General features: G+C 63.7%; 1 protein-coding gene across 1 annotated transcript in view; it reads right to left on the reverse strand.

Moving 5' to 3' along the window:
• The window catches only part of CFAP46 (cilia and flagella associated protein 46), a 55,565-nt gene extending 29,827 nt beyond the window's left edge, over positions 1-25,738 (reverse strand). Inside the window, exons 1-25 of the mRNA XM_053668593.1 lie at positions 25,678-25,738; positions 25,291-25,415; positions 25,002-25,133; positions 24,435-24,499; positions 20,697-20,861; positions 20,250-20,373; positions 19,764-19,858; positions 19,211-19,321; positions 17,263-17,362; positions 16,261-16,359; positions 15,148-15,338; positions 12,875-13,103; positions 12,672-12,792; positions 11,623-11,746; positions 10,932-11,062; positions 10,192-10,319; positions 9,854-9,987; positions 8,581-8,793; positions 7,327-7,492; positions 6,449-6,598; positions 6,085-6,192; positions 5,470-5,636; positions 2,271-2,402; positions 1,806-1,968; positions 202-286 (exon numbers count right to left, since the gene is read on the reverse strand). Coding sequence (XP_053524568.1) covers positions 202-286; positions 1,806-1,968; positions 2,271-2,402; positions 5,470-5,636; positions 6,085-6,192; positions 6,449-6,598; positions 7,327-7,492; positions 8,581-8,793; positions 9,854-9,987; positions 10,192-10,319; positions 10,932-11,062; positions 11,623-11,746; positions 12,672-12,792; positions 12,875-13,103; positions 15,148-15,338; positions 16,261-16,359; positions 17,263-17,362; positions 19,211-19,321; positions 19,764-19,858; positions 20,250-20,373; positions 20,697-20,861; positions 24,435-24,499; positions 25,002-25,133; positions 25,291-25,415; positions 25,678-25,726 — 3,307 coding nt within the window. The 5' untranslated portion in view covers positions 25,727-25,738. The remainder of the gene's footprint in view (positions 1-201; positions 287-1,805; positions 1,969-2,270; positions 2,403-5,469; positions 5,637-6,084; positions 6,193-6,448; positions 6,599-7,326; positions 7,493-8,580; positions 8,794-9,853; positions 9,988-10,191; positions 10,320-10,931; positions 11,063-11,622; positions 11,747-12,671; positions 12,793-12,874; positions 13,104-15,147; positions 15,339-16,260; positions 16,360-17,262; positions 17,363-19,210; positions 19,322-19,763; positions 19,859-20,249; positions 20,374-20,696; positions 20,862-24,434; positions 24,500-25,001; positions 25,134-25,290; positions 25,416-25,677) is intronic.
• Between the last annotated feature and the right edge of the window lie 406 nt (positions 25,739-26,144).

Consider the following 26,144-nt stretch of genomic DNA (forward strand, 5'->3'; position numbering starts at 1 on the left):
CCTTGGTTCCCTGTGCACAGGAACCAAGTCCTCACCAGGCCCCCGAAAGGCACTCACAGTGCCCACCACACCCTGGAGGCTGAGCGGCTGTCCCTGGGCTTTCTGCCGCGATGGCTCTGGGCTGGCACAGGCTGGCAAGGGCTGCAAGCACAGAGCCCCACCCCCACCCCACACACGTCACTCTGCTCCCTGTCTGCACACCTGGGGGGAAAGAGCCTTCCGAGGCACCTCCGCCCTGGAAGTCCGCCGTCGGCCACTGGTGCAGGAGCAGCACGCTCCCCACGTCCTGCAGCAGAGAGAAGGCGAGACACGGCCCTGAACACTGCCGTGCTTTCTCCCACCATCTGTGTTGCACTTGGCTCCGAGTCCAATCGCCGTAACATCTCCGACACACTGAGTCCCATTCCCCCCGTGAGAAAAGGCCATCCAGTGGCGGTCAGCGCCGCGAGAGCACAGGGCCGGGCCACCCCCTGTCCACAGCGTCCTAGGTGGCAGCAGCACCGAGGGACGTCCACCACTTTGCATCCCCAAGGTCAAGCACAGCAGGAGAAGCGCAGGGATGCAGCGAAGGCCGTGCCCGGGGAGGGGGGCTTCCCCTGGGGGCGGCTCCACCACCTCCTACCACCTGCGGGAACGAGGAGAAGCAGGAACCAACCCCAGACAGCAGAACGAAGGGCACAATGAAGGTAGAGAAGAGAGGGAAAAATACGGAGAAAATCAGTGAAACCAAAAGCTGGCTCTTTGAAAAAGATAAACAAAACGGACACATTTTTAGCTAGATGACCAGGAGGAAAAGAAAAGACCAGACAACAAAAGCCAGAAAGAAGGTGGGAACTTTCCTGCCCGGGCCAGGGAGGCAAACAGGGTCCTGAGAGGAGCCCACCACCAACCGTGCGCCAACAAATTCGATGGCTTAGAGAAATGGAAAAATCCCCAACACACAGAGGTCGCCTGAGCTGACCTGGCAAGAAACAGAATCTCGGCAACCCTCTGACGCGCCTGCACGGAGGCAGTGAGGGCGACCGGGCACCGGTCCCGCCGCCGCTGTCGCTCACGAGCGGGAGACCACGCAGACGCGAGCCCTTGGAAGGCGCTCGACCACGTTGGTCTTTGAATAAACGGAAAATGAAACCCCAGCCAGTCCCCACTTCCAGCCTCTGGATCGGCTCCGGCCTCAGAGATGGAAAAGCAGGTGCTGGCGGGAGGCGGAAAAGGGCGGCCCTGGCACCGCTGCTGGGAACGGACAAGGGGAAGCGCAGTGGGGACGGCCGCGGGTCCCCGCCGAGGTTGACCTCGGAGCCCAGCGGCTCCATCCCCGGGCAGGGGCCCCGAGGCCCCCACAGCAGGTCCCATGGGGTCTGCGCATCCTGGAACGCCATCCTCCAGCCCTGGGGAGGAGGGCGATGCGGACCCAGGCTCCGACGGGGAGGGGACTTGGGGGCACTGTGCTCAGTGAGTGAGGGTGAGGGTTGGGGACAGGGTGGGGCGGGGAGGGTGTCAGCTAGGTGAGAGCAGCCCAGCCCAGTGGGGGCCTCGCTCAGCAGCTTCTGTGCATTTCCCTGAGCTGATCCCACAGTCCTGCCCCCCTACCTTCCCCCTGCTCTCCTTCGGGAGCTTCAAAGCAGGGGCAGGGCTCTCTTGGGGGGGGGGGGCAGAAGAGAAGGGTGGGGGAGGGGAGGTCAGAGCACCGAGCTCAGCCAGGAGCCGCCCCGCCCTGCTGGCCCCCGGTCCCGGCCCCACCCCCATCTGCACGGTTCCCAGGGGTCAGTCTGTCCGTGGGGCCCAGGAAGCCAGCCCTGCCGCACCTGCTTTTTGGCCTCCACCTGGTTGATGATGGCGACGATCCTCTGAATGGCGCTCTTGGCCTTCTTCCTGCTGGCCGCGGAGGACAGCAGCGGGAGCTGGCTGTTCCAGTAGTGCCGGGCGGCCAGCATCACCAGGGAGCTGCTCTGCGCGATGCCCCCAAACCTGGAAAGGGCCCACCCGACCTCCACGCTGCAGACACTGGGGCAGCCTCGCCTCCTGGGCCCTCAGAGGGCGGGTGAGGACCGGGCCCAGCAGGGCCGTGCTCCACGGGACGTGCTCCTGGTCGTCCCTGCAGTGGGCCCTGCACCAGGGACACCCGCCAGGGCCCCACCCTCATCACGGGCCCCGGAGGGGCCGGCCTCCGAGACAGGCCCTACCACGAGGCAGGCTCTGCGTTCTGGGGCACTGGGGCCACCGAGTCCCCACACACAACAGGGCCCCAGACACACGCCACACAGACTGACCTCACACTCTCCGTGAAGGCCTTGGCAGCCACCAGGCGCAGCTGCTTCCGCCCCTTCAGGTTCTCCACGATGCTCCGGCCCTGGACGCAGGCGGCCGCACTCAGCGCTTCTGCGGCCAGCTGCTGCTGGACCCTGCGGGCAGAGCACCCTCAGCGCACAGCCCGGGTGGGCCGGGGCTGTTGTGCAGAAAGGTGAGCGAGCCCAGGGCGCCCGGAGAGGCCTCCTGAAAGCCCCCCGCAGAACCACCAGGCAGCAGCATCTGGCATCTTTTACTTTATTTTACTTTTGTTGAGAGGACAGCTATTAAAGCAGAGGACAGTGGACAAAGGAAGGCCCAAGGCAGAAGCAGCAACAGCAGAGAGCCCAGGCAGGCCGCTCTGGCTCGCTGGGCACTCAGAGAAAAGGGGCCTTGCAGGCAGACGGGTGTGGGGGTGCAGCCTAGGGCGAGGGGCCTCTGTGCCCCTGGTTGCAAGTGTCGTGGGTCCCTTGGAGCCTAAGACTCCTTTCGGGGGAGACGAAGGGTAGGGCAGGGCGAGCGCCCCCAGCGTCTCCCGACATCCTCCGAGACGGACTCGTCCAGCAGCACAGGCCCCCGGGGAACCGGGCACCCGCCCGGGCCCAGTGCTGGGCCGTCCCCCACCGGCGCCGAGGAGAGGAGAGCAGATAGTCCCCACCCGTAGGTGGTGGCTTCCTGAGAGAGGAGCCGGAGCCCACAGCTCCAGCTGCACAAGTGCTTGGCTTGCGCTTCCTGATCCCTGACCACGCCGCTGTCAAGGGGCAGACGGTCGGGATGTTTGTGTTCTTGCTGACTCCACCCTCTGTCCCCATGAGAGGCCGTGTCCCCGACCGGACACCTCCGTGCGGGGGCCAGCGCCACACCGGCGGAGTGTTTGCAGGGACGACCGCTCCCGCCTTTGGCCTTCTGCTTGAGTCTTTGTATCGAAAGAGTCTCCTGAAAATGAAAAAGGCTGCAGCGTCTGCCAGGTCCTGGTTTCGTGTCCCGCGGGACACACTGCATTTTGACCTCCACCTTGACACAGGGATCCACGAGGCTCCGCCCCTCGCCTTCCTGCCTCCCGGCGAGCCCCTGGTCTCCCTCCTGAGGCACTTTCCAGGGTCCCGTCCAACCTCCTGGCCTGCAGATGGAGTGCGCCTTCTTGCCGCAGTCTTCCTAGCGTTGCCCGAGGGGCCGAGGCAGGGATCACCGGCTGGCTGCCCCCGCTCGGTTCACTTCGACCCTCAGGCCACAAGAGAACCAAGGACGGGCTTCCCCGCGTCTCCTCCCCACCCTTGGCGTCACACGCCTCCCTCTGTGTTTGCTCTGGCGAGAGCGCATGGTTCTTGTTGCGAACAGGCTGACGCCCTCCTCAGCACAGGCGTGCAACGGGCAAGCCGGGTTACGCTCTCCTCTCGGCCAGAGCCTGGCGTGCCAGCGTCACCTCCCTCGGTGTCCCCCATCCTGCGGTCTGTTAAAGTGGGATCCTCTCAGCACCAGCGAATCGGAAGACGTCTTGATTTTGCTGTGGTTTTTGCAGGCCTTGCTCAGTGGGCAGAGGGTCTAGACTGACGAGGTTCCTCTTGTCGCCGTGGGCAGGTCCGAAACCCTGCCGCTGTCATCCTGCGTGGAATGTGTCCTGGTCCCTCTCCCGCCCCCCTCCAGGTGTGGCCTCGGCCATCCCGCTACAAGGGAGACCGGCCGGGTTTTCTCGGAGTTGCTCCTGCCGCCCCTTCCTTGAAAATGCTGGGTCTCAGGTTGCTCTGGATCCAGCTGGAAAACATCTCAGCTGCTGCATCTCCGCGTCCGCGCGCGTCTGCCCCCCTCTCCAGCCCGTCCCCCTGCTGTCCCCCAGCGCCCTGGCTGTCTGCTCCTCATGCATCCACTCAGAGTCATTTCCATGACGGAGACGTCAAACTTTTTGGTCCTGGAATCCCCACTCAGCCCTTTATTAGGGTTTTCGCTTCGTTGTTGAAACTCCCACCCACACGATGATTTGTCCTTTAACACAAGCCGCTCTGCATTCGGGGCCGCAGTCTCGAGGACACTGTGTCGCGTCAGGGTCTGCCAGACAGGTTTCTCCTGACATGGGCTGGCTCCCACCCTGGCTCAGCCACCCACCAGCTGGGTGACTCGGCCGCTGCCTCAGTTTCCCGGCTGCCGTGTGGAGACAGCCGTTCGGAGGAATAAATGAGATGATGTGTGAACAGCCCCTCGAGGGCACCTGCCTGTGCCCCAAGCACGTCCGAGGCCCCGGCCACATGAGTCGCTGAGGTGGACTTCCAGGAAATAGGTTCAGGCCCTGGCCGGTGTGGCTCAGGGGATCGAGTGCTGTCCTGTGAACCAAAGGGCCGCTGGTTCGATTCCCAGTCAGGGCACATGCCTGGGTTGCAGGCCAGGTCCCCAGTAGGGGGAGCGAGAGAGGCAGCCACACATGGATGTTTCTCTCCCTCCTTCTCCCTGCCTCCCTCTCTTTCTAAAAGTAAATAAACAAAATCTTTTAAAAAAGAAAATAGGTTCAGGAAGTTAGCTGAAGAGAACCTCAAGGAAAACAATGTCTACCGCAGAAATATTTATATTCGCAACAGGTTTTTAAAGGCCCGGCTTTTGAAAACAGAGGAAAGAGTGGGCACAGTTTACCGATCAGCTGGACGGAGCCTGTGAGCCTGAGCAAACTGTCAGAAAAACAAAGGACCCGAGGCCCCCCTGGGCCGTCCCGGAACCTGGGGCAGCGGCAGCCTCTGCAGCCCTCAGGCCAAGAGCAGGCGGGAGAGGACGTAATCAAACCTCCCTTTAATTACGTTCTAATGTATGTAGGGCACTTGCCGCCTTCTCAGAATCAGGGTTAGCGCAGCTGTTGGGGAGGGCAACACTCGCTGCTCCTGAGGTTCCAGCAGCCTCAGGACCCTGCTGAGCCCGGCTCTCCGGGGGCCCAGGGGCATCGTGGCCCGGCTGACGGAGCCCGCGGCAGAGGCTGCCCGGCACCTGGACGGGGCTGCTGGGGATGCACAGACTGAGTGGGGGCCTGCCCAGGAGCTGGTGCTCCCTCCCCGTAACCTCTGCACGGGCCCCCCAGTCACGGTGTGTGCCCTGCACGCAAATGCGTGACCACAAGCGTTCTCCAAGGCCCTCCTGATCTTGGGGGAGACGGGGCGGCGGCCATGTCACCGGACGCAGAGGTCAGGAGCCAGGGAGCCGACTCACGGGCTGAACTGCCTCAGGCACTGGACGCCCATCTGCACGGCCTTCTTCGAGCACGCCATGGTGGTCTCGTGGTCGTGGGCCACGTAGGCGAAGTGGCTCAGGCGGGCCAGGGTCTGCAGCTCCACCAGGGGCTCCGCCCAGCTGCACGCCGAGGCCATCTTCACCAGCTGCGCAGGGCGGAGGCGGACACTCAGTGCAGGTGTCCAGCCCCCTCCCCTGGCCCGCAGCACAGGCGCTGTCCGCTGGTGGCCATGGGCCTGGGAGTTACGTCACCCCAGACAGACCTGGCTGGGAAAGGCCCTCCCCGGGGTTAGCCAGGAAGGCTGAGTGACCACGTCACCAGTCGCAAACCTAGGCCCAGGCTCCAGCTCAGGGTCAGCTGCTGGGTGACGGGTGCCCAGGCCCACACTGCCTCCGTGCCCCCAGGGACATCATGCCCTGAGCAAGGCCACTGAGGGGGGGGAGCTGCTGTACGGAACCACAGCGAGGGGATGGCCGGTGCAGTGAGGAGGCTGCACCCTCCGCCCTGACCTGCCTCTGCACAGCCGGGCTGGACCAAGCGGCCTCAGGCTGCAGGGTTCTGCCCCCAGGGTGCAAAGCAGGACGAGCACCCACCTGGGCCAGGGGCGGCACCGTGAAGTCCATGAGGCCCAGCCCGTTGCAGGAGTACATCTCCAGAGCGACCAGGACTTTGGTCACAGAGCTGATGTCCTCGTTGGTGCTCTGGGGGGCGGGGAGCAGAGAGTATCCATGAGCCCCAGGGCCTTGGCGGGGCTGGGACATGGGGACTTGACTCCTGTAAAAGGCGTGTGCGGTGCCGGTAGCAGGGGCTCTCGGTGTAAAACTCTGTCTCCTGGGGACCTCGTGCCACGGAGCCGCAGCGGGCACAGCAGCCAGACGACTGGGCTGACCTGGCTGCCGGCGGAGGGCGGGCGCCAGCGGGGCGGGGATGGCCGGAGCCGAGACCCGCCGGTCGCACCTGCTCGTCCACGCCCAGCCGGGGCCCGATCTGCTGCTGCAGCAGCTGCTTGGCCTTCACCCAGGTGGCGATGAGCTGCTGCCGGGCCTCCGTGGGCACCGTGTCCTCAGGCACCGCCCCGCTGGTCAGGTTCAGGGCAAACTCACAGACCTGGAACGGAGGTGTGCTTGTCCTGAAAACCAAACTTCTGAATGGAGAGGCCCGAGTCACTGACCACGAGTGGCCAGGCTCCCGCCCAGACACAGCGGCGGCTGAGCCACGCGCCAGCCTGGGCCGGTCCTGGGTGCAGCGATGGCCGAGAGGGAGGCGTGCGGCCCGCCCTCCCGCACCCTCAGCCCTGCACACGCCAGACCCGGGCGGTGGCAGGACGCCCCCCACCCCCGTGCTTCCTCTCCTAGGGCGCTGCCCGCCCTCCTCACACGCAGGTTGGCTGCAGGTCCTGGCCGGCCCCCCCCCAGCCATCAAGGGACTTGCTTTCTTCCACGTTCACTGAGCCTCTTCCGAACTACACTCGGGCGGTGGGTCACCAAACGCTCCCCAGGCCCTGCCAAGACCGTGGATCTGCCCCCTGGTCACAGAAGGCCACAGTGACGTCCACATCCCCTGGGAAGCTACTCCCGTGGGCTCACAGCCCCCACGGCGCACACCATCGGCGTGAGAACGGGTCCGGGAGCCGGCGTGGCGCTGCCCCCCCTCGCCCTGTGGACGCTCGCTCCCCGACACCCCACCCTGGCTCTCAGAAGGATGCACGTCCCCCTACCACCAGCGTCCACTCCCGGCGGCTGGACCAGCGGCCCGTCTCACCCCCGCCGCTGCCATCCCTGCACTGCGAGCACGACTGTGCGGAGAAGCCGCCCGCGCAGGCCACCGGGCCGTACCTCCACCGCGGTTCTGACTTCGGAGGCGGCTTCGGAGTCCAGGGGGCTGTGGAATGCGTTGGACCGCACGGGCTTCTTCGATTTCTCAGGCGTCTGCGTTGGGATCCAGCTGATGATGAGGCCGCGAGCCAGAGTGTTGCAGAGTGTCACCAGCATGACAGGGTCGCTGGAACACAGGGCGTCGGCGGGTGAGGCCCGGGGGTCCTCCGGGACCCAGTGGAAGGGTCGCCGCCCGGCCCTCAGCACCGGCTTCGGGCACCATTCCCAGGCGTCGGGGGAGGACACTGGCCGTGATGAGCCTGCTGAGGTGACGCTCGGTCCCCGTCCCAGGGGGCTTCACACTGAGAGGGTGAAGCCACGTGGGCTGGACAGGAAGGCCCACCTGCTCACTTGGCCAGTGCGTCCAGCAGGCCCTGGGCCGTGGCCTGAGAATTTCCGTCCGTTACCAGACGAAGGCACTTGTACCAGAAGCTCGTGTTTTTCGCCAGCAAGGTCAGGGTGTTTACAATGGTCACCAGCGCCCCCCAGATGCTGAGACTCAGGGACTCGGCTGACCGCTGTCTGCAGCAGAATCCGGCAGGACGGCAGCTGCGAGCAGGGCCCAGGTCCCCGCGGCCCCTCCAGGCGCCGACGGCAGAGGGGACAGCGCCCTCTCCACTACCCCCGACTTTAAAAACTACCCCGTCATACGTTGCTACATTCCGAATCATTCTCGAACTTCTGCTTTGGCATACCCAGTGCAAATATTTAGATGTTAGTCCCCAGACTAAAAGCCAAAACAGAGAAAACACTAGGAGAGTTTTGAAGTTCCATCTCGCTTAGATAAAACTGTGACCAAGTTGAAGCTGCCGAATTTCCAGTGTTAGTGGTGGGGGCACTGGCCCCTCACCAGGTCCCACTGGACAAGAAAGCATGGGGACCGACTTTTGGCGCCTGCCCCACACCCCAGCGAGGGGGTCGCCCCCGTCCCCCGTCTCCCTCAGTGACTCAGGGATCCACAAGCCCCGCCGCCTCCACTCTGTCTGCTCCCACGCACCGCCTCAGGGAGGGTGGGTGCCTGGCTCAGGGTGCACAGCTAGTAAAGGGACCCTGGGATCAAGACAGCACCCTCCGCGTGTCCCCCAGGCTTGTCCTCGGCCCGTCCCCTCCAGGCACCAGCTGTCGGCAGCCCGCCCCTCCCTGGAAGGGTGACACCACAGAAGGGTGACATCCTTCGACCCAGCCCGATCCCACAGCCCCTGCGCCAGGACCCACCCGTTGTGGCCGGTGGCCTGGACGATGCTCAGGAGGCGGTACAAGGTGTCCACCAGCTCCTTCTGCCGCCCAGCTGTGATGAGGTGGTGGTTGTGGTTCAGGACGTAGACGACCGCGTTCTGCACGACCCAGGCCTCCCGCATCTCCTGCCCGATCTCCGCCGAGCGCAGCCAGCTGCCCATGGCCTGCTGGGACAGGCTCTCCACCCAGGTCCTGCAGGGGCACAGCCGGCTCTCCCTGCACTCCAGGCCTCTCCCAGCCCAAGGCACCCGTGCAAGCCTGAGGTCTGCCCAGGGCACGCCCCTCTGCCACACGTGACAATGAGACCCTCTCGCTCTGTCCCTGGTCAGCAAACCTCCCAGGCCTCCGGGTCTGAGGACACAGCCCTGACCAAAGGCCAGCCTGGCTGCCTGTCCCCTCTGGGCCACCCCACCCACACAGGTCACTCCGCTGAGGGCCACCAGGTCCCACTCTGCCCCGACATGAGTGACAGCTGTCTGCCCGGGGACGGGGCGCAGAAGAGCGTTCCTGCAAAGTGCCCGGCAGCGCCCCGGCGCGGCGGCTCCACGCGGTCTCTCCAGCACGTCTTCCTCTGCTTCATTTCACAAACTCAAGCCCCTCGAGGGCCGTACGCGGCCAGGCCAGGGGTCACACGGGGCCACCAGGGACGGGCGCCCTCCCAGCACCACGGCAAACTGTTTATTCGGAACGGGCGCCCGCTCTCCTCCCCCAGCCCCTGGCGGGGGGCGCCCCCACGCTACACCCTGCACGGCGAGGCGGCACCCCAGGGCCTGGGCTTGGGAGAGTCCGCTGACCGAGAGAAAGGGACACGAGGAAAAGTGGGCCCCAGTCTGTCGGGTGGGCAGAACAGCACCAGTGTGCTCAGCCCCCGGGACGGGACAATGCGGACATTCAGTCCCTCACTCTCCAAAGTGCTGAGTGTCAGATCAAGGAAGGACTCGGACCCTCACACTGGACACAGTGCCCGCCCCACGGTGTCGGGCTCCGGGCACCGCACGTGGGCTGGTCTCCTGGACAATCCGAGGAGACGCCTCACCACCCGCCCAGGGAGCCGTCCCGGCGTGTCCACCACTCACCTGAGCGAACTGAAGAGCTGCCCCTTCCTGCCTTCCCACTGCCGACAGGGCCCCTAGCACCTCTCGTTTCCCGGTGACCAGGGCGGTCGGGGTGAACAAGCCTCACGTGACACACCAGCCCCGCCCAGCAGCCCGCGCCCCACGGACACGTAGAGCCGGCCAGGCCGACCGCCTACCTGTACGTGACCCACTCGGAGTTGTCCTGGGGGGACTCCAACATGTAGCCGGCCGCGTGCTGGCTCAGGTCCTCAGGGGGGGTGGGGCAGTTGTTGAGCTCCACGCCTTCTGACCGCAGCAAGTGGACGGTGGCCTGCCAAGGCCGGCCCGGAGGTCACGGGGGCCAGCCAAGGCACAGTTCAGAAACTACTTCTGAGGAAATTTTCTGTCGGCACACATCGCATTTTGACTTCTCCTTTCCCCCCAGAAAACCTCCCGGGCGCCCGCGGCCACCACGGAGGACTGAGGGCAGCTCGAGGGGACCCATGCCCGCGAGCCCACCTGTACCCGGACGCACCTCGGCGTTGATGAAGCCCACCTCCGCGAACTTCTGCAGCAGGGTGGGCGACCCCGGCCTCCGCAGCGTGGCCAGGGACTGGGCCCTGGAGTCGTGGCCCAGGCTGTCTCCGCCCCGCCTCCTCCTCCCTGGGGACGGCGGCGCTTCAGACCGGGGCACAGACTGCGGGGCAGGGCTGCAGCCCCCCACCTGCCAGAGCCCTGCCCCAGCCCCAGGGCAGCCGGGGTCCCGTCCCACCGGACATTCCTAACGGTGTGATCTGGGGCCTGTGCGTGCCTCTCGCAAGCCCCTGCGTCCCTGCTGCTCACAGGTCAGGGCTCCCCTGGGGGCCTGCACCCTGGCCTGTCCCCAGACCGGGTGCTGACCTGCGCAGCCAGCCCCTGCCCCCTCCTGAGAGCCACGCCTGCACCTCGGCCTCTGCCCTCTGCCCTCTGCCCTCTGCCCGCAGGCTCCTCAGTGCTCTCACTCAAAACAGGTCCCTTCCCTCTTCTCAGCCCCCTGGCGATCCCCAGGGGCCTGGGAAGGCCAAACAAGACGGCGGCGCAGGGTGCCAGATGCGGGGGGTGCTGGCCAGGGGTGCCCCTGTGGTCACCGTCGGCCACCGAGAGCAGCCTCGGCAGTCGGCTGCCGGCATCTGTGAAACGCCGTGTCCTCGAAGGCCCGCCAGACCCACACGGACAGCCCCCCACCCTCCCGGACCGGACGGCAGCCCCCCAGCGCCCGGCGGCCACTGCACTGACCTCTCCTCAGCCGAGACAGCCTCTTCCCCTTCACGCTGTCGTACAGGAGGCAGAAGCGGCAGGCCGCCCGGCACACGTCCCACACGCCCTGCTTCCGGGCGACTTTGGCGAGCTCGGCCCAGATCTGCACTCTGCTCCCCAAAGACCCAGACCAGGGAGCCCGTGAACTTGGACTCGGCCAGCAGAGCCAGGACCCACTCGAACGGCGGCCCATGAGGAACAGGCCCCGGCGGGTCTGCTGCTCAGGGTCTCGAACAGCAGCTGCGAGATGACCAACGCTCACTGGCCGCCAGGGCCTGGCCGCAGCAGGGCAGCCCTCACAGGAGGAGGCTGCCCCCAGGGTCGGGGTGAGAGGACAGGGGCGGTTCTCTGGTCCCCGTCACTGTGACAACCGAGAAGCACCCAACCACATCCTTGCCCTGGGACAGGGCTCCCCGAGTCCACAACAAGCAGCTCCAGCCACTGTCCTGACCCCACCCAGCCCCCCACCCCCAGGCAGGGCCTCCGGTTGCAGGGGCAGTGGGGGGGGCTGCCTTCCAGGTCCCTACCCCGAGCCGTGCGCCCCCCGCTGCCGGCCTCCAGGACCCCACGGGGGGGCCAGGGCGGGGGCAGTTTCGCTGCTGGAGGAGGTCACTGTCTGGCCCCCCCCACGCAGGTGTGGACCTGGGGGCCTCTCCAGGTGCCTGCTCACCTCTCCTTTTCATTCTCGCTCCCCAAACGCCGCAAATGCCCGGTGGCTTTCTCCACGCTGACGGTGTGGTGCCGGGCCCTGGCGAAAAGCGGAGCAAACCGGCTCCTGCTCTTCCCGGTGGAGACTGAGGGCAAAGGGAAGCAAACGAGGCCAAGGTCATGCGACAGGCCTGCGATGCGGAGGGACCGCACCTCCCTTCGTCCAGGGGTGGCCGGTGTCATCGGGTGCAGCCCCCCCACCACCAGGCCACGGCCACCCAGAGCCCGGGCGGAGAGGGGCTGTGGCTGTGGGTGGGACACTGCCAGGCCCCCGGGCACGGCGTAGTGCAGGGTCAGCCTGGCCACCCGCCACTCAGTCCCATGGTGGCACCGCCCCATCTCCACCCACCAAAGCCCCTCGGTTCGCTGGCCCTCAAGGCAGCCTCTGCTGCCCCTTGGAGAGGCTGGACATTGATCAGCTGGTGTTGGAGCTGCTTCCCCGGCACAGAAGAGCGAACTCTGAGTGCTCCAGCGGCCCTGGGGATGCCGTGGGCCTGGGCCGTGCTGCCACCAGACCTGGTGACGCCCCACCTGGCAGGCTCTGCCGCCACCTCCCTGGGCTCCCAGCAGCACACCCTGCGAGGGGCACCCAGGCATGTCCCACTGTGGCTGCCTAGGGCAGCTGCAGCGGCAGGGGACACGCAGGCAGCGCGAGGCGTCACACCCCAGAGCCGTCCCTCCCACTGTTGGATGTGACCCCATCCCGTCCTTCGCCTCCCCCACCAGGGGGAGGGGCCCCTCAGCCTCAGACACAAAGGACCCCGGCCCCCAGACCGAGCTGGGAGCCCGTGTGCCAGCTGCCCTCAGGACACCTCAAGGTAGCTGCCAGGACAATGGGCAGAGAGCCAGCTTCCAGGGCCACAGACCACAGGATAAGTATGCTGGGCAGAGGTCAAGGGCAGCTGGGGTCTGACCTTCCCAGGGGCCCAGCACGGTCCCCACCAAGGGCAGGCCGGGGCTCCACCCCACAGCTGCAGGGGACTCGATGCTGGGGAAGGAGGCAGCACCCACCCTTGGCCTCATTCTCACTGTCCAGCACAATCTGGAAGGCGTCGGGGGCCAGTGCCAGGCCCGCGTTCACCAGGAGGGCCCGCTTCTTCCGGACACTGTCTTTGGCCATGGCTTTCTTGGCCTGTGGGAGGAAGGGGGGTGTGGGCCCAGTATTCGCAGGCTCTGAAGAGGCGCCGGGGACTCCCGGGCCTCCAAGGCGGCACCTGCTCAATGGCCATGGTGGCCTTGTCCTCGGCATGCTCGGGGTTCTGGTACAGTGTGGAGCAGAGACGCAGCCGGTTGAAGGCCATCCGCAGCCTCTCCTGGTACAGGCCCTGGCTGTCCAGCCGCATGGCCTTCACCAGGTGCTCCATGGCGGGCTCCAGCCGGTCCTCGTCCTCCTCGATGTGGGCCAGCTCCATGTGCACTTGGCAGCGGAGCAAGACCGCGAGGCTGGGGGCGGGGCACGGCAAGCGTCAGGGGGCAGCGCTTCCGGGCTGCCCTGGAGACCCTCAGTGGCCCTGGCCCCCCACACGGCCCCGCCTTGAGGACTCACACAGGGGACAGGGCAGGGGTCCCCACAGCCCCACCGACCGAGAAGCAGCAGTGCGGAAAACCCGGGGTCCCTGCCGGGAGAGCTGCCGCGAGGGTGCGCGCATCGCCAGGGCCCTCCCCGCCGACTGCTGGTGCCGTCACCCCACCCCCTGCCCGTACCGCAACGCTCTCCTGCAGCTCCCCGCTGTCTCCGCCCCCACCCCCGGCCCCCACGACCACTGCACCGAGGGCCTGTCTCCCTGGTGTTTGCTCCTTCCTCTGTGGCCTCGGCTGCAGCTTCCCCATGTAGCTCCCCCCAAGACCCCTCCCTGCAGCCTGGGCCCAAATCCTGGCGCCCTGCTGCTGGCAGCCACCCTCGCGGGCGGCCCTCCATGGCTGCCGTTCTCTGGCCCCAGTGCCCGTTTCCCAGCCTCCCTCTCGCTCATTTCTCTCTGAAAGTGGAGCCCACACACCTGCTCCCCCCACAGGGCTGTCACCCTGTCTGCAGGGGTCGTCCCGCAGCACCCCGTGCCGGGGACAAAACAGACACCCAGAGACACCGTCGTGGGCACCGCTGCCTAGGGCCCCGGCAGCATGGTGCTTCCTGGGCTGTCCCCACCCTGTCCCTGCTCTCGGACAAATGCTCCGACAGGTCCGGTTGGCCCCCAGCCCCGGACCCCTCCTGACGGAGCCCCTGCTCAGTCAGCAGGGACCCACGTCCTCCCGCCGAGGCCCTGCCTGCTTCTCCTCGGCTTCCTCCCTCCTGGAAGCCCGAGCGGCCCCCAGGCTCTCCCTGCAGGGCCCCCGCTGCACAGCCGGCTGCCTCCCACAGGGCAGCTCCAGCCTCTCCAGCCCGGATGTTAGGGAGGGGCTCGGGGCCGACACCCTCAGCCCACACTCGCCCTCCCCAGCTCCCTCCTTCCGGCCCAGAGACACTCAGCTCCTGCCCCTCTGCTCTGTGGCCTCTCACCTTTGCCCGTTGGCTGTTCCCAGTGGGAACAGAGCCATCGCTGGACACCTGAGCCCCTCCTCTGTCCCGGCTCTCGGAGACCCACCCCTCCCTCGGGAGGTCGCACAGCCCTGAGTCTGGGACAGGCGCCCCGCACCCGGCGCCCAAACTGTCTGGTCTCTGATGTCTCGCAGTAGCTCAGAGGCTGACGGGGACCACCCACCACAGGCTGCATCCCCCGGGGTCCCCCCCCACCTCCTGCTACGAGGGTCTTCTTAGCACTGAGCTCAGCTGGCCTACTGACATGTGACAAGCTCTGGACGCAGGAGCAGACTGTAGGTGTAGGTGTACCTAAGTGTGAGTGTAGCTGTCAGTGCGTACAGGTGTGGAGAGAGTGGAGTTGCTGACGCAGGTGCGGTGCAGAGGCAGGTGCAGATGCAGGTGCAGACACAGCTGCAGACAGAGGTGCAGGTACAGACACAAACCCCCCTGCACTACGGGGCTCGGCCCGGGACTGGCCTTCAACCCATGTTGTGAATGACGCGACCCCAGGGCAGAGGCACGTGGTCCTGGGCGTCATGCTGCCTGGGCATCCCCGCGCCCACCCTGACCGGTGAGTGTTCCAGACCCCAGGTGAGTGCACGCTGGCTCACAGCCAACCCCGGGCCACACTGGACCATAGCAGGTTCCTCCTTTGGGGCTCGTGGGGCACAGAGGATGCTGTCCTGGCACCGGCTTTCGAGGTCTGAGCTGATTCTGGTCATTTGCGTGTCCCTGAGGACTCACGGGCCGAGGCTGGCCCTCGGTCGGCGTGAGCAGGCGGTGAGGGCAGCCTGGCCCTGGGCAGGGCAAACTGACGGTCTCGCCCCCACCGAAGGCAGCTCGCCGTCCTGCTCCAGGCACTTTCGGGGGAACCAGCGGATCTCACCCCATCCCTGGTGCGAAGGCTTCTGCTCTCCCCGCCCACGCGTCCCTCCCTGAGCAGACAGCCCAGGACACAGATGCCCGAGCCACCTGTCCACCTTCTCCAGGATTTCCGCCATCCTGGTCAGCGGCTTCCGCAGGTGGTGCCGCAGGTTGTGCTGCAGGAGCGGGAGACACAGGTTCCACTGGGTGGTGCACACCACGTGCAGCACTGCAGGGTCGGCCAGGCCGGTGGCTCGCTGCAGCGCGACGTCCAGTCTCTGTATCACGTTCCGCTGGGCCTGCTCGGGAGGCGGTGGCCGGGTAGGAGCGTGGGAGGCGAGTGCAGTTGCCTGCTGGCGGTGGAGCGGGAGCCCCGGACGCCCGCAGGCCGCACCCCTGGGCAGAGTGCCCGGCCCCAGAAGCGCTGCTGGCCTCAGAGACGCTTCCGCCCACATTCCTGGGCCTCCCTCCGGTCTGTGGGCCTCCTGGTCTCATACGTTTACTGAGGCTCCCGCCCTTTGCCTGTGTTACCCAAAGACCACAGCCTGCCCGGCACACAGGACTGGCTGTGGCATTTTAGGACCTGGGGGACAGGCCTCCCCACTCCACCCTTCCCCGGGGCCCTCAGGGCCCCACTCACGCTGCTCCTGAGCCAGAGGCGCCAGGCCCACATGGGATCCGGACCCCGTGCCCCCTGGCTGCCCGGGCACATCTTCAAAGCTCAGGAGCCAAACAGCCAAGCCCCCACCCCTCACAGTGACAGTGCCACATCCCTGGAGCCCTCCAGTTTCTAGGCCCAGAGAGGCTGATGGCCCCACGCTAGGGAGGGGCGACCTTTGCCTTCCTGGGCAGGGGTCAGGATGGGGACGCGATGACCTTCCCCAAGGGCACGTGTTGTCCCTGTGTGTGACAGGTGGGGCGGCAGCTCCACACGGACCTCAGGAGGGCCCGGTGGGAGACAGTCCCTGCCCAGCCCCCCAGCCACCAGGCCCAGAGGCCCCGGGAGCCACAGGAGACCGTGAGCAGAGCTGTGGAGACTCATGGCTGGGGTGCCGCCCGGGACCCTGCCCGTCCGGCCAGGGAGGCCGCGCTCACGCCCGGCACACGGGAGCCAGCAGGGAGCCCGCCAAGCCCCGGCCCAGAAGTCACGGCCCAGGCCCGGCTCTCCCAGCCCACAGGGCGCCGCACGCGGCCGGCGTCTGAGTCCTGCTCAGGCTTTACCTCCACAGCCGCTCGAGTGTAGGTTTTCATTTTACTCTCCAGCCGCAGCGCCTCTAACTCGCACTCCAGGCACTCGATCTCAATGAGGTTCCCAGGGTCCTGCGGAACCAGACACGGAGACTATCTCGGAGCCACTGTGCACGTCGCTACAGCCAAAGACCATTTTAAATGACGACCCAGCACTGCAGGCAGAAACCCAGCAAATACCAGTCACGGCAGAAAAATGTATTTAAAAACCCAACACGTTTCCAAAGCATGCAGGTCTGAGAAAACCGAAAAGACGTTTTTATCTCCTTAACGAAGAGGAAAATACGGCTCGCGTCACGGACGGTGGATTTCTCAGGACTCTTCTGAGGTCCGTGTGGGTCCGTCAGCGAGCCTTCAGCTCGGACCGTCTGCCTTGTCTCAGGCCGCCGGGTGTCCCGAGGATTCACAGGTCTCCTGTCCTCTGGGCACAGGCGTCACTCAGAGAGGAGGTTCGAAACAGCCTCTTGGCATCGGGCTTGTATGTCCATCTTCTCCCCATCCTCACTCAAAGGGCAGGGCTCCTCACTCCAAGGGGCTGAAGCCGCCCTCAGAGACGGTACCAGGGGGTCCACACCCTCCACACGGACGGACGGCACGCGGCCCTGACGCCCGCCCCCCGCCCCCGGGAACTCGAGCTGCCTGTGGAGGGTGGCGCTGTGACAAGTGCTCACAAATCTGAGTGAGAACTGCCGAGCGCTGTGCCGTCATCTCCGTGAACTTGGGGGAAAACCCCACATCCCACAAGAGCTGTGTTCGCTGCAGCCCTCAAGGTCGAGCGCAGTAAACAACAGGGTTTAAACGCCCGGGGACAGGGTGGGGCGGGTGCTCTGACCACGGGAGAAGGGAGGAGCGTGGGCCTGGAAGAGGCACGTGGAGAAGACATGCCTCCCGGGGGTTCCACGCTCCTCCCGTCCCTCCCCTTCACGTCCGACTGCAGCGGGCAGCTGCCAGGCACCCACGGTCCTGGGCACTCACTTTGCTGTCCATGCTCTTCAAGTCCGAGAGGCAGCTGGAGGAGACGTCCTCACATTTCAAGGTCAGAGAAAGATGAGCCAGTTCAAAGAGCAAATGGATTCTGAAAACAAAAGCAAAGTAGCGCCGTGTGGGCAGGGGCCCTGGGAAACGCCAGCGTGGGCGTGGCCAGACGCGCACTTGCCCTGACAGGAAGTGGGAACAGAATGGGGAGCCCTGGCTGGGTGGCTCAGCACGTTAGAGCACCGACCCAGCAGCCGAGGCTGTGGGTTCAATCCCTGGTCAGTGCACGTGCATCAGCGAGTGCACAGAGGACAGCGAGCCGATGTCTGTCTCTCTCCCTTCGTCTCTCTCTCAAATCAATCAGAAAACTTTTTTAGGACAGAACAGAACACTGTGGCCTCGCCTGCGCTGGCCACCATCCCTGCACTGGCTGGGATGAGCGAGCTGTCACGTGGCAAGGCCTGCTGGGCCAGAGCCACTGCAGCCTGGAGCTGCACCTGCCCCCTCGAGCCCACAGACCCGGCCAGGCCACCGACACCGAGGGTCGAAGCCACTCGGGCGGTGCCGCCCTGCCCCACGGTGGCAGACAACGTGGCCCCACCGGGCTTCCAGAGCTGCTCCCATGAGCTGGGCGGCCTGAAACCACGAGTAGTTAACCTCTCGGTTCTACAGGCCAGGAGGCTGAGGTCCAGGGGTCGCAGGGCCCGCCCCCCCGAAGCTGCAGGGAGGAAACAGGGGCCTCAGCTCCAGGTGTGGCCAGCGCCCCTCGCGCCCCTCTCTCCTCGTGTGGCCTCCTTCCCGGGGTGAGTCCCTGTGTCCCTCCTGTGAAAGCAGAAGTCCCCGGACCAGGGCCCGGCCCACAGCGGTCTGGCCTCCCCTGCCCTCAGTCACACCCGCAAAGGAGCCATTTCCACAGGGGCAGTGAGCGCTGGGACCCGACCCCATCTTTTGGGAAAACACAGTTCAGCCCACGACACCCCAAATTAATGATCAAATGACAATCTACAAAAATATCCAGAACCGTTGCTACAGGCAAAGGGCCAAACAGCTCCACACGTTAGGAGTGCGGAGGAACCGACCATCACCGGGAGCCGAGAGGCCCGGTGCCAGAGTGGACGCCCAGAGGCCCTGGCGGGCCGAGTGCCGCACCCCAGACGGCCAGAGACGCCAGGCAGAGAGCACAGCGGTCACAGCAGCCAGTGACCACGCGTCAGTGCCCCGCCTGCTCCTGCAGGTAAACACTGGAGAAGGGACCGGCGCGGGGCTGGGAAGCAGGGGTGACCCCCGTGAGAGGGGACACTCAGGTGGCGGCCTCTGGCTTCACCTCCTGCCCCCAGGAAGTCAACCAGGGTCTCCCCTCACTCTGAGCTCGGGGGTCAGACACCAGGACAGAACTGAGCTGTGGCGGGGGGGGGGGGGGGGGGGGGCGAGTTTGTCCTCCACCCGCGGATGCGGCGCAGGTGGCCCACAGGTGGGAGATCCTGTGGGAACTTGGAAGTCCTGCATTTTTCAGACCATAAAACACACCTTTTTTAGAGGAGAAAAAAAGCAAAAAAAAGAGTGGTAAAATATTTAATAACATAAATAATACAACATTTCATCGATGTAAATGTACACAGAACCCCATGGCAGCATTAACAACCATTATTCCTCCCAAATTGGGGGGGGTGCATCTTACAGTCCGAAAAATAAGCTGCTTCTGCCAGAGCTGACTGTGGTTTTCAGAAGCTGTGTGTCCACGGGGCTCCCCTCCCGGCCCCACCTTGGGATGGGAGGGGCTGGAGGAAACCCTGAGCTTCCACATGGCATGCAGGGGGAGTCCTGGTGCTTTCCCGGCTTTTCCCTTTCTTCCGGACTGACCAGCTTCCTGCTGTCCCACACAGACCCCCCCCCGTGCAGCCCCCCGGCCCCCACGCAGCTGTGAAGCTGGGCGAATGCAGATACTCACTTCTCCTCCACGATCGAAGGGAAGCGCTGCTGGTTGTAATGGCCCAGTTGTTTGTAGGCCCCCTTCAGAATTTTGTTGGCATCTTCAGGTAAATCATTTTTATCCAGTTTTCTAGAATTAATGCAAACACGAAATAAGCAAACTGCTGTCAGTGTCCTTCAAATCATCCTTAAAAACTCTACGCTCATGAAGCTGTTTCCCACTGGACAGAGGCCCAGAACGAGCCAGCCTAACCCTCCTGCTCCTCGGCTCCCCTGGGCGGCTCCCCCGTGCCTGGGCCGGGCTTCCAGGACCCACCGGGCGGGGTGCCTGGCCCTGCCCCCTGGCTGCCCAGGACCCAGGCCCCCTTGCACACCTGGGCAGGTCTCCTCCCAACCTCCCTCCCGCCCACTCCAGCGGGGCTCCACCCACAAGCTCCTCTAGTTTCCCTCCATTTCCCTGCCAACTCTCACACCCCGCCTGGGGCAGGAGCCTGGCGCTGGGGGTCCTGCAGCCCCACCCCTTGTGGACAGAGTGGGGCGCCGGGGAGCCCGCGCTCCCCGCAGGCACTCGCCCTTGGAGCAGGTTGATGTAGAAGGTGACGGACAGGCTGATGGAAGACTTTCTCTCCTCCTTCAGCTGCAGCTCGCCCACCAGGCCGTGCCGCACCTGTGGCGAGGGGGGCAGGACAGCGGCTCGGGTCTGAAGGGACGACTGGGCGGTGTCCAGACCCGTGCGCAGCGACCGCTCTGCTAGCGCTCCTTCCCCGACGTCAGTTCTGTGGTTGACGAGACGCTTTTCCCTAACCCTGCTTAGTGTTGGCTCGCTTTCCTGTACACGGAACGTGACGAATCGTCACGGGTCTCCGTACAGGCTGTTGCGGTAACAGCTTCCTCTTTACCAACGCCCCACTGTTTCTGAGTCGGTGCAGTCGCACCGTCTGCGACTGCAGCTGCAGCTTAGACTCTCGGCAGGTGAGCCTGCAGCTGCTGTTCTACAGTTTTCCGAACGACAGAGAGCAAAGCCACTTCCCGGTCCCCAGGGTTCCCGCCGGACCTACCATCACAGCGAACACCTGCCGGTACCGGTGCGGCGCGTGAGTCTTTATGAAGGGCACGGCGGTGGCACAGAACGCGGCGGCCTCCTCCCTTCTCCCAGCCTGCAGGTAGCACTCCAGAAGCTCCCTGGGCAGCACAAAGCGGAGACGGACGCCCTGGTGGGCGGTGCCCCTTCCCGTGTCTGAGTGTCTCAGAAGCAGCTGCACTTCTCCTGGTCTCCTGGTCCACAGACCCCTGACCCCAGGCGCACGGGTGGGCTCAGCAGGGACACGAGGAGGCACTGCTCATGGTCACTGGGGGCACTTGGGAAGGTCACGTTCCACCTGCTGACAACTCGCCCAAAACCATCCTCTGGCTGTGCCTGTTCTGTGGGTGACTGCCCCCTTGGGGAGGGCACGGGGTGGGGGGGGACCAGGCAGCACAGGGGCAGGCAGGCCACCTCCACTCACATCATCAGCTCCACCTGCCAGTCCTGGTCCTCATCCTGGGTCTGCGTCAACGCGCTCACGATTTGGGAGAGGCTGGGGATCAGGTGGTGGTGATACCCGGGCTTGAGGAAGGGCCTGGCCATCTGCCAGTAGAGGACGGACGCGTTGTAGACCAGGAAGTAGTACCTGCGGCACCAGGGAGCAGGCATCTGCCACGAGGCCAGCAGCACAGCCTGGCCCCCGCCCTCCCCAGGGAGGCCTCGTCCACGCCAGAGGGCAGCAGCCCCTCTGAGACGCAGGGCCCACACTGCGCAAGCAGAGGAGCACGGGCCTCCCAGGGGTGGCTGCTCGCACAGGGCCGTGCCTCCTGCTGAGCCCCAGCGACGGACACCCAGCCATGGACTCTCGGTGCCAGACCAGAGGTCTCCTCTCTCATTCATTTGCTCCACACAGTGACCGGCTGCCCGTGAAAACACACCACAGAGCAAGGCCTCTTTTGGCTCCCAAGGGATAGACAAGAAGAGCCGAAAGCAGGGGGAACCAAAAAAGGCTTCCTGGAGGAGGTGGAATCCTGCCAAGACCTGAAAAGTGAGCAGGACTCACCCAGATGGGCAGTGTGGAAAGAGGCTTGGGCAGGTGGAGGAGGGAGAGCAGACCCTTCAGGAGCAGACTCTGTGTTTGCACAGGAAATGCACAAAACAGAAGCAGAGGCGAGGACACAGGGAACGGACTGACTGCGACCAGAGGGGACAGGGAAGTGGGTACTGGGGGAAAGAAGGGGAAGGGACTAGTCAAAGAACATGCATGATTGACCAATGGGCGTGGACAACGGTGTGGGGATTGACTGTGGGAGCAGGGGTGAGCTGGGCCAAGAAGAACAACGGGGGGGGGGGGGGGGGATTGGGACAACTGTAATAGAGTAACAATTTTCAAAAATTTTAAAACAGGAAATGCAAAGTGGCGGAGGTCAGGGCACCCCTAGGAAGCCAGGCTTCTTCCTGTGGCTGCAGGGAGGCCAGGTCGGAATCCCAGGGGTGGATTCACTCTCCAGCTGCAGGCCCCTCGGGCGGGCTCTGCCTTGCAGGGGCCTGGGGGCCTGGCGGCCTTCTCTGCCGACCTCAGATGGATGAGCAATGCCCACCGCCGTCACCCAGGGAGGGGAAGGGCCCAGGGCACAGGAGTAAGACAGGGCTGCTGGTCCCTTTGCAGGTTCACCAAGAGGCTCGCTCCTCCTCCACCTGGCTGTACCCGGGTCTGTTTTAAAGGTGGTCCTGACAGCGCCCAAGGCTCCTGGCCCCCCACCCGGCATTGTGCAGGTGCCCCCACACCCTGGTGTGCAGCAGTGACCAGGACCCCCCATGACGACACCCACAGCCCCCGCTTCATGGCTGCTGGGCATGGTTCCCTGTCGGCAGGACCCCGCTGAGGGAGGGCCAGGGGCTGCACCCCTGGACCCGGTACAGGGCCAGCTGAAGAAGGCCACGAATGGCAGCCAGTGGGATGGCGTGCGAGCGAACCCAGGGTTTACGCTGAAATCGCCTCTAACTGCAGCATCCTGTCTAAAGAGGCTGTGTGTGGGCTTAACCGTTTCAGGAATGTTTTTTTTTAACTTTTTTATTGATTATGCCATTACATTTGTTCTATTCCCCCCTCCATTCCCCTCCACCCTACATACCCCTCCCCCACCATTTCCCCCTTTAGTTCATGAACACGTGTCTCAAATTCTTTAGATTCTGTATTTCCCCCACTATTCTTACCCTCCCCCCTATTTTCTATCTACTGTCTATGCTACTTATTTTCTGTACCTTCTCCTCCCTTCTCCTTCTCCCACTCCCCTGTTGCTAATCCTCCACCTGATCTTCATTTCTATGGTTCACTCCTGATCCAGCTGTCCTCTTAATTTGCTTTTGTTTTAGGTGTGGTTGTTGATAACTGTGAGTTTGCTGTCCTTTCACTGTTCAACTTTTTAATCTTCTTTTTCTTAGGTAAGTCCATTTAACATTTCATATAATAAGGGCTTGGTGATGATGAACTCCTTCAATTTGGTCTTTTCTGAGAAGCACTTTATCTGTCCTTCCATTCTAAATGAAAACTTTGCTGGATAGAGCAATCTTGATTATAGGTCTTTGGTTTTCATGACTTGGAATACCTCTTTCCAGCCCCTTCTTGCCTGTAAGGTCTGTTTTGAGAAATCCGCTGACAGTCTGATGGGAACTCCTTTGTAGGTGACTGTCCCCTTAGCTCTTGCTGCTTCTAGGATTCTCTCCTTCATTTTAATCTTGGCTAATATAATGATGATGTGCCTTGGTGTATTCCTTCTTGGGTCCAACTTCTTTGGGACTCTCTGAGCTTCCTGGATTTCCTGGAAGTCTATTTCCTTTGCCAGATTGGGAAAATTCTCCTTTATTATTTGTTCAAATAAGTTTTCCACTCGTGGGTGTTCCTCTTCCCCTTCTGGTACCCCTATAATTTGGATGTTGGGGCATTTAAAGATGTCCTGGAGGTTCCTAAGCCTCTCCTCATTTTTTTTGAATTCTTGTTTCTTCATTCTTTTCTGTTTGGTCATTTTTCCCTTCCTTCTGGTCTACTCCCTTGATTTGAGTCCCAGTCTCCTTTCCATTACCATTCATTTCAATTAGTTTGGCCTTCATATGTTTCTCTAATTTGTGACTAAAATCAACCAGTTCTGTGAGCATCCTGATCACCAGTGTTTTGAACTGTGCATCTGAAAGTTTGGCTATTTCTTCATCACTTAGATTTATTGGCTCTGGGGCTCTGAGTTGTTCTTGAGCCATTTTTGGTCTGTTCCCGCTGGTAAGTAAGAGGAGCTAAGCCTTAGTTGTTTACCAGGGCGGGGCCACCCAGGTCGCTGGTTTGTGATGCTGTGCGTGGGGGCAGGGTCAGAGAGGGAGCAATGGCGGTCCTCTCCGCTAGCCCTGTCCGTCCAGTCCCACCACTCGCCCGGGCCTGTTTATCCGATTGGAATTGTGCGAGCCTGCTGCCCCACGCCCTGCGGTCTCAACGCTCGCCTCTTCACTGGTTTATCTGCACGCAGATGCGCGACCTACCGCAGACAGCCCGCGCACCTCTTCCCTGTGTGCTCCCGTAGCTAGCCCGCGATTCACACCTTCGGCTGCTTGCGCACCACCAGGTCAGGGATCTTTTTGGGTCAACCCACTCTGCTGCTGGCTTCGCCCCTCTTACCAGTTTAGCTGAGGATTTCGGGGTTTTTTTTGGACTCCGTATTGTCAATTTTCTGTGTGGTTTGGTTGTGTTTATTGTTGTTAAAAATAGTTGTTCTTAGATTTGGTTGTGCACGGAAGCAAGGTGCTTCCACCTATGCCTCCATCTTGGTGGAAGTCCCAGGAATGTTTGTTTTGATGAAACAAATGTCAATTGGGCAGAAAACTGTGCTGGAGTCTCAGCCCCATCACCTCCACAAACAGGAGGCCTCGGTCCAGGTGAAGGACCGGCCAGTGGGGGCAGCACAGGAAGGAAACCGAGACGCTGAGCCCCCAAGAGGCCAGGGAACCGATGACAAGAGGCCCAAGGAGAAAGCTGGCAAAGGTCACCTGCAGGTCCCAGAAACCACTGGTCAGAGCAGAGGGCACAACAATGGGGACGGTCTCTGCGGCCCAGCTCTACCTTAGAGATGCGAGTGACACTGAAGCGCATTAGAAACAGAGCAGGAGCGACCCCCATGGTCCGAGCGGAGAACCGGGCAGTGGGCTCCGGCCCAACCTTCCCACACAGGCCCACCTGGGTTCTCCTCTGGCGAAGCTGATGGCCTTCATGTACTGAGTCACACAGTTTTCAAACTCCTCCTGAAACATAAAGCACGAGGAAACCCAGGCTGCCGCTGACGCAGCAGTCAGCAGTCGTGGCTCCTGGTTACGCCGTGAGCACCGGGCCCGCCAGAGCCGTCCCGGCAGCCCTGTGCGCAGCAGGAGCCGGACGAGAGGCAGCCCTGGCTTCCACCCTGCACGCTCCCCTCTGGCCCAGGGGCGGCTGGTGAGGCCACGGCCGTGACGCCAGGAGGCACAGGTCAAAAGTCCAAGGGGCTGCAAGTAGGACTCGAGGACTCAGGTAGGAAACCAACAGGAAACAGAACTCTCGATAAAAATCTAAGATTTATGCAGCCAGACACAGTTTTGGAAGGAGGACAAAATATGGACCATTGGAATTTTGAGGAGCATGGAGGCAGCCTCAGGGGTAAGCACAGGTGGCCAGACGCCTTCCCTTGGGTGGGTAGGTGCAAGGGGAAGCCTGGGGTCCACAGGAAGTGGGACAAAACCACAGGAGGTGGCTCAGGGGCCCCACTCTCACCAGATTGTCCGTGGACTTGGGGGCACACAACTGGGCCCTGCACAGGTGCGCTCGGCCCAGGAACTGGGTGACGGGCCCCTTCACCTTGAAGTACATCTGGATGCAGTCCTCGCTCACCTCCGGCTGCCCCATCTGCGGGAGACCACCGCCAGGTCGCTGTAAACACACGGTGCCCTGGGGACGTGCGGAGGAGGGGGGGGGGGCCCGGCAGTGTCTCTCGGGGCACCTCCCCGCCCCCGCCCCTGCTGCTTCCGGCAGACCCCCAGCCCAGGGGCCCTGGGGCCACGACCTTCAGGGCCTGCTCCGCGCACAGAACGAACAGGTCAGGGCTGAAGCTCTCGCTGGGGTCGAACTCGGACTTGGCCAGGTTAGCGGACTTGATCAGCTCGTAAGCCCTCTTTAGGGCGGCGACATCTGTCGGGACAGCGGGTGAGGATGGCCGGTGAACACCGAGCAGCGGGGGACCGTGCAGACCGTCCCACAGGAGCCCGGGTCAGGCTAGCGGCCCCAGGGCTGCGCCCTCCCGCTGCCGCACCACGGGGTCGCGTCTGGCGACTCACGCTCCCGCCAAGCCCCCCGCCCCGGGGGAGGGAAGGGCAGCCGCCCGCCTCCGGCCGCCGCCCCAGCCCAACAGGCTGGGGGTCGGGCTTGGTCTCGGCGCCCCGGGCCTGCGCACCCTGCTGGCTCTCGGCGCGGGTCAGCTCCTGCGTGATGACCGGGTCCATGGTGCAGCAACGGAGCCGCTTAGCCGCTCGTCTCACCGGCTCCGCGGCGGTTGCCTAGCGACAGAGGACGCGGACTGGCACTACGGATCGGCAGCGAAGCCACACTAGTCCGAAAGCGAAGTCCCCGTAGCCCGCCCAGCCCCGGTGGTTCCTGCAAATCCGCGAAGGTGGCCGGGTTCCCCACAGCCTTAGCAGGGGACAGCCGGCGGCTCTGACGGGTGAGGGAACGAAGCGCTGACCTGGCATCGGCCTCACTCTTACACCGGGATAGCTCTACAGGAATCAACAGGTTAAACAGACCAAGAAAGGACCAAAGGAGACCAAGAAATTCCAAGAAAAGGCAGGTAACCGGAAAAATTGTTGGTCTGGGAATGGGTACGCATGACACAAAGCTCAGAGACTGTAAAAGAAAGACTGA

The sequence above is a fragment of the Artibeus jamaicensis genome, unplaced genomic scaffold (assembly GCF_021234435.1).
Source record: "Artibeus jamaicensis isolate MK-2021 breed Jamaican fruit bat unplaced genomic scaffold, CSHL_Jam_final contig_490, whole genome shotgun sequence".
Lineage (NCBI taxonomy): Eukaryota > Metazoa > Chordata > Mammalia > Chiroptera > Phyllostomidae > Artibeus > Artibeus jamaicensis.